The sequence below is a fragment of the Poecilia formosa genome, unplaced genomic scaffold (genome assembly GCF_000485575.1).
Source record: "Poecilia formosa unplaced genomic scaffold, Poecilia_formosa-5.1.2 Scaffold660, whole genome shotgun sequence".
Classification (NCBI taxonomy): Eukaryota; Metazoa; Chordata; class Actinopteri; order Cyprinodontiformes; family Poeciliidae; genus Poecilia; species Poecilia formosa.
Window position 1 is genome coordinate 83,773 of NW_006800599.1, and position 11,614 is coordinate 95,386.

Consider the following 11,614-nt stretch of genomic DNA (forward strand, 5'->3'; position numbering starts at 1 on the left):
GTAGCTTAAATTTTTGAACCTTCAGTTTGGGCAAACATTTGTTTTACAACTAACATAGTTGTACTTAATGACACACAATATCATTGATATAGTTCATTAAAATAAAGGCAGTTCACAAAGTGAAACGGTAATATATTTCAAGTGTTTATTTTACTTAATTTTCACGAAAACCCAACATTTGTTACATTCTTGGAAAATTACTGTATTGAGATTAATAAGCATAACTTTGAAAGCAGAAATGCTATGGCCAACACATAATCATTGGGAAAACTGATGACTGTTGGCCAGCATAGACGATGAATTCCTTAACAAGGATGATCAGCCACAAAAGATTATTGCTCAAGATGTTGGCTGTTCAGTGGGCAGTATGCAAAGCTGCTTGAAGTTCACTTTCTACAGCCAGTGATAATTTGCAGACTATAATTATCTCCTGGTGTTGATCTGCTGTATTAAATCTAAAGTCAGAGCAGCTATCTAACAGGATGTTTTCCATGCACTTCACTGTTGACTGGCTTTATAGAGATGGTAATTTAATTATCCAATTGGACATGATGTCTTCCCACATTGCCAAAACTAGTTTACCAATAACAACCATGGAATCACTGAGCTTGATTTGTAAGCAAACCGGCTGTACCAAAACCAAAACTCTGCAGAGAATCCATGGGGCAATGTCCAGACAGGATGAGAGACACCAGAACCAACAGTGCAGATGGGATGAAAGCTGAGGTTTCTCAAGTCCTCAAAGCATTGATCCAATAGTTAATGCGAAAGAAATTTGGGTTTTTGTTAACTGTAAGCCACAATCATCACAATGAAAAGAAATAAAAGTATGAAAATTATTCTGCAATGTATTTTTAATATAAACTTCACTTTTTGAAGTTATTAAAATAAATGTTTTTGATATGTTGCTCCCTAGTGTGTGTGTGCGTATGGTTGTGTGTCTGTGTTGCCCTGCGACAGACTAGCGACCTGTCCAGGATGTACCCCGCCTCTCGCCCGGAACGTTAGCTGGAGATAGGCACCAGCACCCCTCCCAACCCCACTGAGGGACAAGGGTGTTCAGAAAATGGATGGATGGATGGATGTTGCTCCCTTTATTGTTTAATCCAATTTTACAACCAGCTTGAATTTATGTCCCTGATCTGTTTTGCAATATAGTGTAGAAATTGTAAAATGTTCTTTAAAGCAGGCACAAATTTGATAACAAATCTGTTCTGCTGATAGTAACTTTATAATATGCACTTTTTAAATAAAATAAAATAAAATTTGTATACATTTGCTATAATAGGAAGTAAAACATTTCAGATTCTTCTTAGTTTCCTTCGATCTGTAGAGAAAGTCTAAAAAGCATGTCTCCATGTATCAGTGCTTTAAAAAAAAAAAAAAAACTTTTTCTCTTTGGAAACCACTACAAAGCTCAAAGGCTAAATCATTTCTTTCAAAAAATGTTATAAGGGGTTTTGGTGGATGAATCTTAGTTAAATCATGCTTCTTGTATGTTGTTTTCTAGTGTAGTACCACATTTTACCACAAGGGAGGGGGCGAACAAACCGGAAACAGGAAATGTCGTCAATTGACGGGCGAAATTCAAACTCCTGTAACCAAACATCCTTGAGGTAAGTGTTTCTTCAACCATTCATCTTTATGGTTTACGTCTGTTTCTATCAACATAAGGTAATTTTAAAGTATAGAGAGGAGTTAATCGTCTGTACCGAATGACCTTGTAGCTTCACTTCATTTCAACAATAGTTTTCTGGTTGTGCTAACACAAGTTAGCAGCCAGAAAACGTTAGCTGGCTGGCACAGAAAAGAAGGTTAAAACCAAAATAAAAGTGGTTTGAAGGTTTGTGTTATACGTCGATGTCGGTGGTGAGGTGATAAGTGAATCTGTTTCCGCAGTGAGGATTATTTTTAGGTCGCTGGAACAAGGAGGATGCCTGTGGAGAAGACGGAAGACCGCGGAGCCGCAGAGCTCCACAAATATTATGAGGTCTATGAGACAATCGGCTCAGGTGCTATGTTAAAAATGTTTTATGTTTGTATCGATTCATCCCGAATGTGGCGGTTCTGAACCTTGTTTATTTTGCAGGCGGCTTTGCTAAAGTTAAACTGGGCCGACATCTGCTGACAGGAGAAAAGGTTGCCATCAAGATCATGAATAAAAAAGATCTCGGGGTGAGACACAAATAGACATTTTCATTAAAACTGTCCAGACATGAATTTGGATTTGGTACGAAAATGTTCACTTAAAAAAACAGCAAATTACTTTTACAACACACTAGTGAGGCTACATAATGCTGCTCTCCCTTCTTAATGAATACAAAGAAAATGAGAGCCAATAGTAATAATGATGGTGATTCTTAGCAGGTTCACTTTTGGCACAGCGTTAAATGTGACATACATGAAACAGTTTGGCTTCGTGTTGTTCCTCCTTTGTTGGAAGGACACACAACTTTTATTTGACACGTGTGTTAAATTAGATAGGTCACATGTATTTTAGTGGATTGCCCAGTCATTTGTTTGAAGTGGAGAGATCCTCCACTGTTAAGAAAATAAATTCAAAATAAGCTAGTTTTAAAACTGAGCATGTCTTGATTTAAATGGCCTAAATTGTGGTTTTAAATCAGTGACTTATTCTGGCCTGTTGACCTTTGTTTTGCCTGTGGCTGCAGCGGATGGTTTGCTAGGATCGTTTAAACTGCCTTTTGTCTGTGGGAAAACAATACAGTGGAAGTTCTGGCTTTTCACACTCATCTGTGAGAGGCCGTAAACACTGCAGGGGTTTTAGGCTTCAGATAGAGGGTCCGAGATAGCTCCTGGTTGGAGGAGCAAAGGTACGCCTTATTTGAATAAATTAAATACAAGAGGATAAAACTTTCTACACAGAAGTAACATATTAGATTTGCTCTTGCAACTCTCCAAAGATGTCTTTGCACGTCTTTGCTTTTCTTTCTTTCCTTCTTTCATTTGTCAGGTAATGAATGTATGTCTCCGTTGTTCTGCAGTTTCTGGTGTAAGTTTATGCATTGTCTTATATTGGATTAAACTCTGTAATTCTGTGACGTCAACACGCATTGTTGTTTTCCTTGTGGCCACACGTGGCCCGCCGAGAGGACCTGGGATCCAGAGGAAGAGAGAGCCAAACTTTTTCCAAAGTTAATTAATTTAGTTAGAATTTCTTCTTTAACACCACATAAATCAATTGGTTGTTTATTCTTTATGTTCTATAGTATGATCTTGCATGCAATTAATTATTGTGTTAATATTAAGGGTTTAAGTTACTAAGACACAAAACAGTAATACTAAAAAGAGTTTTGCTGCCAGAGTCAAAGAAAATGAGAGCCAACAGTAAAAATGTCTTTCAAGTTTGTTGTGCAAATGTCAGCATGGCTTTTACACAAGACTGTAGCTTTTTGCAAAATTAACAGTCAATACTAAATTAAATATTATTGGTTGTTCTGTAAAGAAAAACCAATTCATACATCCAAAAAGCTAAATGATCATCGTTCCGCTCAGGATGACTTGCCACGTGTGAAGGTGGAGATAGCAGCCATGAAGAACCTCAGTCATCAACATGTCTGCAGACTCTACCACGTCATCGAAACTTCAACACAGATCTTCATGGTGCTTGAGGTAACTCCCCTCAACCTTTACACTCACTGTAAATGGTAGAGATTATGACATGAGTTTTTTATATAACTATCTCTTTTGTTGGGCCTTGGGTCAGTACTGCCCTGGTGGGGAGCTGTTTGATTACATCATAGCCAAGGACCGACTGTCAGAGCAAGAGACCAGGGTGTTCTTCAGACAGATTGTCTCAGCAATGGCCTACGTCCACAGCCAAGGATACGCTCATAGGGACCTTAAACCGGTACTAACTGCGGTTACATAGCTGAATGTGAAGTAATGCAACTAAAGCTAAATCAAGTTGTTTCTTTTTCCCGTAGGAAAATTTGCTGATTGATGCAGACCGTAACTTGAAACTCATAGACTTTGGCCTATGTGCCAAACCAAAGGTGCATATGCTGCTGCATCCTCTGAATCATTCTTTGTGATGAAGGCCATTAGAAATTAATTTTACTGATTATTATTAATTCTATGGCATCTTGTTTTTCCTAGTTTGCAACAATAGCCACTATCTGTTTTTTTTTTTTTTTTTTTTCTTATTTATACATCTTGTTTTTCTTTCAGGGGGGTTTAGGTTATGAGCTAATGACATGTTGTGGGAGCCCTGCATATGCTGCTCCTGAGCTCATTCAGGGAAAAGCATACATTGGTTCAGAGGTAAGACGCATGCAAAGCTCTAACTTTAAAATGTTGAACTTTGGTTTTTGTAAGATTCATTTGACCCAGCTGGACTTCCTCTCAGTAAGAATGATTTCACAGTTCTACTCTTTGATGTTTGTCCTGATCATATTTTCTGGTGCATAACTCATAGCAGCTGAGCTGTGAAATCCTGTCTGTTACACTTGGTGCTGACATGCTGCTGTGTGATGTCTAATGTCCAGGCTGATGTATGGAGTATGGGAGTGCTGCTGTTTGCTCTTCTCTGTGGATATCTTCCCTTTGACGATGACAACTGCATGATCCTTTACAGAAAGATTATGGTATGTGATGTGCAATTTCTGTTGAATATAAAGCAGTTCCAGTCTAATTTACTACAAGACTAGCGTTGCAGTTGAGACCACCTGACCCGAACGAGACGAAACCGAGTCTATGAAGAGGTTGGAGCGAGACCAAGATAAACTATTAGATCATTGCTGCAGTTTTAACAAGATGGGGACGTACAGTTGTTGCACTATAGTCCTTTCTTTCCGTGTTGTTGAAAGAACAGAGAAACATACACACATTTGCACTGGAAATTGTTTTTCCCATTTTTTTATCTTCATTTTCACACCATCTGTACACAGACGCATCAAGGAGCACATTTTAGATTTTCAAAGTAAAGAACTTGTTTGCATTTGAATAGGTGGTGGTTATTTATCTGCCATTTAACCTTATTAGCCATTTTATTCTCAACATTTTAATTATAACCATTAGGTTAATTTTAATTGCAACTTTTAACCCTGAGCTTTTCATTCTTCTTTTTCCAGAGGGGTAAATATGACAACCCACAGTGGCTCTCACCAGGCAGCGTCATCCTTCTCAACCAAATGATGCAGGTGTGTATTTTCTATGGCTGCTTCATACTTGATTTTATTTTTATTTTTCTGTTTTCTCTTAGCTACGGTTTTCTAGTGTTTGTAGAATAAACAAAAGAACTTAAAATTATTTAGCCCTCTGGTTTTGTTGAGTTGCCACATAACTCATGTCTGTCATACACAAAAGTGGATCCCTTGAACTTTTTCACAGTTTATCCCATTTAAGCACAAACCTCAAGTATATTTTGAGATTTCTGAAGCAAAGGAGTGCATAATAGTGATGAAAAGGGAAAGAATAAGTGAATTTGAAACTTATGCCTAGAAAAATCAGCCAGCAGCACATATTGTTTTTGTTGTTTTGCTGGTCCTACGCATGAATAAAATGGTTAAATTATGTCTTCAGCGTGTAGCCAAGTTCTTCAGAGTTATAAAACAGAGAAACATCTAAAAGCTGAAGGACACCAGCCTGCGAGGACTGGAGTTGGTTACATGAGCACATGACATGTAATGGCTCAGTCAATCCAGTTACTTGTATAAACTGATTTTAACAGACTCTGCTCATCAAATTTGAACTGAACTTGAGCTGTTTTGAACAGAGTAATGAGGAAATGATGTCAGTGTCAAGACAGTGTCTTACTGCAGTGAAATGTGGCTCAACAAAGGCTTTGCTCACTGGGGCTGCATACAAATGCAAGTTACACTTTTCAGATTTTTATTGGAAAAAAAAAAAAATCAAAAATCATGTATAATTTTTCTTCAGTTATTTTCTGCATAAATTCTTCTTGTCACATAAAATACCAATAGAAGAACATTAAGGTGTATGGTTATAACGTGACAAGATGTGAATAAAATGAAAGATTTGACAACTTTTGAAAGGCACTGTGAAGTTACTAATGATTTTAAAATAGAGATGCGCATGTTCACATAAAACATCATGCAGCCTTTAGGCCAGGGGCTTGTTTTTGCCTACTGAGGTGTTGTTTCTGCACATGCCCTCTAGGTGGACCCCAAGCGTCGCCTGACTGTCAGACAGCTTCTGGATCATCCCTGGGTGATGAAGGACTACAACAGCCCCGTAGAGTGGCTCAGCAGACAGCCGGTACAGGCAGCCAGAAAGCAGCAAATCTCTGTTACAAACTCGGATTTTCATGAAGCAGACTTTAAATGAGGACACTTTTAATTTGGTTCAGAACATGTAGTCTCTCACCCAAGCGCTGCCCCATTCAGAGTTTAATTTTCTTTTTTTTCTTTTTTTCTTTTTTTGTAGGTTGCCTACATAGATGAGGACTGTATCACTGAGATGGCGGTAAACATGAAGCGATCACGAGAGAGCACCGCGACGCTGGTGAAGGAGGTGTGTGTGTGTGTGTGTACTAATACTTGTGCCTCCCAGCTTGTTGCTGTTTGTTTGCTTTATGATTGCGTTGCCGGCTCATGTAGTGTGTGAAAACAGACTCTCGCAGCTTCCTTTAGATGTGCAGCTTAATAGATTTGACCTCCCACAGTGGAAGTACGATCAGGTCACAGCCACCTACCTGCTGCTGCTGTCCAAGAAGCAGAAGGGGAAGCCTGTTCGCCTTCGCCCTGAGGCGCGCCTCTGTGAGGACTCTCCTCTGCACCAAGGACTGCAGGTAACATGCCGGACCCGACCAGCTATTTTTAGAACATCACAAAGTTGGATATTTAGTTAAAACAATCCTAATTTTATTTACTTAATTATTCAAAAATAAAAATGTAATCTAAGGATTTTTTCCCCCTGCTTTCAGAAAAGAGAAGCTCTTCACTTCAGTGAAGACGAAGACGCTGTCATTATCGGGTCTTTGGACTTTTGCTCAGACTATATTGATGATTCTCCCTGGGTGTCAGTTCGACAGCACAAAACGCAGGCAGGCAGAGGTCGACAAGACGAAAACAAAGATATGGTATGAGTGAGATATCTTTAGTTTTCTTTACATGTGCAGTGGAGTAGATGCACAATAAAACACCTGATTAGTAAAAGGTGGCAGAAGAGCCTTTACCCTTCTGCAGCCATGAATGTGCAGCCACAAACCCCACTCCATTGATGAGTTTGTCATTCACATCTTCCAAGGTTTATGAAATCACAGGTCTTGTGCAATTTCCAATCCTGCAGCTGGGGTCAGATCCTAAAGCTCACAGCCTTTACCTGAACAAAATGAGAAGGAGGAATTTCCATTGTATTTGGCTCATGAAGTCTGTCCAAATGCATTCAGTCCTTTAACTGCAAGAAAATATATATTTTATGTATAATTCAGATGATGACACACCTGGCCGTTACCTCAGTTATCATTTTTGTTATTGCTACTGTAAACTTTTTATTAAGTAGTTTAAGAAAGCGTGGCATCAACACACAGACAGTAAAGATGTTAGCCCATAAAATACAGCAGTAAAACAGCCAATGGCTCGCTGGCTAATCCATGCACCGTTATTGGCCAATGCTGCTTCTATTCCATAAAAGTGATTGGACAGTGTACACGAAAACTATATGTCAGCACAGGAGCCTTTTTCAAGCATAATCACCTTTTTAAAGTGTGTGTTTTTATTATTCTTTTATTTTTTTCAAAGCAAAAACAGAAAAAGTCTCCAGTGGAAATACATTTTCTTGGTATTAATACCATGAAAAAGTGGTCTATAGTGTCAAAATGTGGAAAAAGCACATTTCTGCCACCATGAGACGACGCCACAGTTCAGATATTGACTCCTTAACATGAACATGCCATCACAAAAAAAAAAAAAAAATTCTGTTTGTGATTCTGAAGAAACTCGCATCACCGTTAGCGGAAAAGAGAGATGTGTTCACCCCGACCGCAGGAAGCACGGTGACGCCACAACACCGTGAGAGGAAGGAGCGGGATCAGGAGAACAAGGAGAACATTGCTGACGAGAAAGGAGTCGATGTATTTGCTCTGCCTCCCCCCCGGACCCCTGCGTCCAGCAAGAAGAATCGACCCAACAAGAATGTGCTGAACACACCCAATCAGAACACAAACTGCAACGGCACCAAAGCCGGTGTGGGCACACCTAAAGGCAAGTGGAGTTTTATTGTTGGTAAACCAGCGAAAGTAATTGAATACAGAACCTCAGAAAATGTATTTGTACAGTAATTGTTTGTTCCTCCTAACAAGGGGTTGAAGAAGTAAACTCCACATTAGATTAAATTTACATTAATGAACTGCCCTCTCCACATCCCCCCTCTTTCATTTATCCTATTCCCTCGGCCTCTCGTTGCTCTCATAATCGCAAGTGCCACGACCACATGCTGCACATTTGCAAGTAAATTGTCTTCTGGTAATAAAATCATTTATTGGCCCTGTTTTTTTTTTTTTTTTTACTCAAAAGCCACTCATATTTCAATAATTTAGCTGTCATTACGGCCACTGAGAAACGGACCCACACATCCACTTATCACTGTCAACTCAAAGGTGAGGTTATTATCAGGAAGCTAATTATTTGTCACTTATCTGTAAATGAAGGGCACTAATATGAATGGAGAATCCTAATTATTTGTCACAGTGTCTTCTCTGCTCAGACGTCCAGCCTCATTAGTTCTTCAGAAATTCGGCCAACAGCCGGCTGACTTGCTGCATCTTGACCCAGCTGATGTTAAATCCTCTGTGCTCAGCTCGCTGCGACTCTTTGCGCTCTCTTGTTTTACTGGCATAGTGTGGACGTGCTGCTGGTGACATCCTTGTCCACACACACACTCAGTGGTCTGTGTATGTCCGTCCCCAGGCGCGTGCTGTGACAGGTGTAGCTGTCTCCTCCCTTTGCTTACTGTCCCACGTGGACTGTAGTGACATGTGTTCTCTTGCCACTAAAGCCCAGCGCTCCGTGTTGCTCATTTTTAGGCTTTGTTATCAGAGCCACACAGTTTTTAACCATAAGTGTAAAAGGTTTTCACCTGAACATTTTCACATGTAATCCAATACTTCGTTAAGCGTCATTATTTCACAATGTCTGATCATTTTATCTACAGTTTTATTAAAGTTTGCATGAAAGAGTGAAAAATTAAAACTCACAACTTCATTTTATTATACGGCACAAGTTATTAACTTGGACTTGCGCAAAGAAGAAAATTAGGTGTTTGGTCAATTGTTTTTAAAATCCTGTTTATTTCCTCTTAAACGGGGCCATAGTAGTAAGAAAAATGCAACTACCTTGAGTTACATCCTGGAAAAACTGACTTTTTGTTGTAACGTTAGCTGTTTTAACTAGAATATTTCTTATTTTGTTTAGTCGTTTCTCTTTACTATTACATATGACCAGTCACAAATGTGAGAAAACGAAGCGTAGCACTTGGTGTACTCTTTCAAGAACAGCTGAGGATGCTTTTCTAAGACCGTGCTTAATTGTTCTGAGAAAATTGCTTCACATTACATCACAAAAATTGGTGAACAATTCCCCAAAGCATCAAAGAAGGACGATTCCCTTAGTGGCTAATGCACTCTGCAGGAGGTCCTGTAACTGAACTGGTATAATTGTTCCTATTAGCCAACCTCCCTGTTTATTATCTAAGCTTAAAATATTGAATAATTATTGTTTTTTTAATAATTAAAGAAAAGTGGTTTTGTTCCAAATTTGATTTTCCAAAATGAAATCATTTCCTTATGAGTAAGGTTATGTCACCATTTTCCCAATCATTGTTCATTCATCTTTAAGATTTTTTTTTTTCCTGGGTTTATTACAGAGGAGTTTTGCTTCTGGTTTACAGTAGTCTAAAATTAGTTGTTTTTTTTTCCACATGTAAATTACTTAAGCTTATAAAATGACTGGCCATGCTGGTGGATAGCTTGCCTTTGAAATTTATTTACCCGGCTTGCCATATTGTCTTTGGCTGTCAATAGGTTGTGAGATTTCATCCAAGGAGCAGAACAAGAATAGAGCTTCTGAGAATGATTCTGCAAACCTGGAGGTATTGGCCTTCAGTCCAGAGCGAAGGTGAGTTCATCACACAGTAACTGTAGCTTAAAAAACACACAGACTCACACAGGTGGAGGGTCGGTGTTAAGGGATCCCATGGTTGCTGCCCAGGTCCAGGTCCTTGGACATGGCTGCTTCAGGAGACAGTGGGAAGAAAAAGCGAGGAGGGAAGATGTTTGGCTCCTTGGAAAGGGGCCTAGACAAGGTCATCACGATGCTCACCCCAAGCAAAAGACGAGCTCTGCGAGACACGCCAAGGAAGATTAAGGTATGCAAAACAATAGCAGTATACAGAAGTGGCAGAGCTCTGCAGAAGTTTGCATCAACCATCTGCAAATGCCACAAGATAATATTCAGATGGTAAATTTTAATTTCCATAACTTTTATTTTCTTCAAGGCTCAATATAACGTCACCCTAACTAGTCAGACCAATCCCGATCAGGTGTTAAACCAGATCCTCTCCGTCCTGCCAGAGAAAAACGTCGACTTCACGCAGAAGGGGTAAGAAGTTGCATTTTCTGTCTTTCTTTTTTTTGCTCCTCCTCTTTAAACTGACTCATCTGTTTCTACACTGATGCTTGCTCTGCTTGTTCTGCAGATACACCCTGAAGTGTCAGACCTGGAATGATTCTGGAAAAGTAGCCATGGCGTTTGAGCTGGAGGTGTGTTTGCTGCAGAGGCCGGAGGTCGTTGGCGTGCGGCGGCAGAGGCTGAAGGGAGACGCGTGGGTTTACAAGCATCTGGTGGAGGACATCCTGTCTACATCCAGCATCTAAGCAGCGTTTTAGCTGTATTTGCTGTCTGTTAGTGACACAAAAGACCCTTTTTTTTTTTTGTCTGTTGAAAAATTAGAAATAATGGATCAGTGTTGGATATCTTAATTCAAAGATGTGCACATTAATATCTGTAGGTCAGCCATGTAAGGATTGTGTAATATATTAGTTTATGTAGAAGATCTTAATCCACGTTTTGTCTTATGATTAAGATTAAAGTTTTCTTCCTCTAATTGTCTTGATGTATGAAATGCAGCAGAATTTTGGTTTCCACACCTTCCAGCTGTTTTTGAACATATTTGATTTGTTTTTCCACCCTTGACGGAGCAACAGTTCAATAAATGAGCATTATTAATTTACCATCATTAATTTACATGTGTTTCCAGCTGTCTCTCTGTTTCGCAGTGTTATAAATGTCTTGTTTTATTTCTGTGTTTGTCTTTCATTGTCACTGTCATTTTTATTGTTAAAGAAGCTCAATAAACACACTTCCTTTACTGAGATAAATGACTGATTATTAATCTGCCCCCTTGGGTTTTTCTATTGGACGTCAGGGGAGCAGAGGTTTCTGCACGGTGGTATTCTGATCATCCAGTTTTTGTGTAACAAGTAATATCTCTGAAGTCCTCCATTTGTGTTCAAGTCCACCCTAATTAGCTCCTGAATCTTTTTGTGATTTTAGTTATTCGAATGAATATTTTTAATACTTTGCTGTGCTACATCGGTAAGTCATTGGTGCGTGTGGTACTGTACTACAGTAAA

General features: G+C 39.2%; 1 protein-coding gene across 3 annotated transcripts; it reads left to right on the top strand.

The window, feature by feature from the left end:
• Positions 1-1,500: 1,500 nt before the first annotated feature.
• Positions 1,501-11,355, top strand: melk (maternal embryonic leucine zipper kinase). Of its 3 annotated transcripts, none has more exons than XM_007542126.2 (18): positions 1,501-1,616; positions 1,900-2,012; positions 2,090-2,175; positions 3,517-3,633; positions 3,728-3,871; positions 3,948-4,016; positions 4,192-4,284; positions 4,509-4,607; positions 5,094-5,162; positions 6,142-6,240; positions 6,409-6,495; positions 6,647-6,772; positions 6,908-7,063; positions 7,919-8,186; positions 10,004-10,097; positions 10,191-10,347; positions 10,477-10,580; positions 10,678-11,355. In XM_007542126.2, exons 2-18 carry the CDS (start codon positions 1,934-1,936, stop codon positions 10,853-10,855), a joined length of 2,025 nt encoding a protein of 674 aa, XP_007542188.1. In that variant the 5' UTR covers positions 1,501-1,616; positions 1,900-1,933; the 3' UTR covers positions 10,856-11,355. The 3 variants fall into 3 exon arrangements, with proteins under 3 accessions (XP_007542188.1, XP_007542191.1, XP_007542190.1); XM_007542129.2 differs by having other exon boundaries at positions 6,409-6,486; XM_007542128.2 differs by lacking the exon at positions 1,501-1,616 and adding an exon at positions 1,659-1,674.
• The last annotated feature ends 259 nt before the right edge of the window (positions 11,356-11,614 follow it).

Coding starts and splice junctions, on each gene's coding strand:
- melk (XM_007542126.2), top strand. CDS start 1,934: ATGCCTGTGGAGAAGACGGAAGACCGCGGAGCCGCAGAGCTCCACAAA. Junction 3,634..3,727: donor AGATCTTCATGGTGCTTGAG/GTAACTCCCCTC, acceptor GCCTTGGGTCAG/TACTGCCCTGGTGGGGAGCT. Junction 7,064..7,918: donor AAGACGAAAACAAAGATATG/GTATGAGTGAGA, acceptor GTGATTCTGAAG/AAACTCGCATCACCGTTAGC.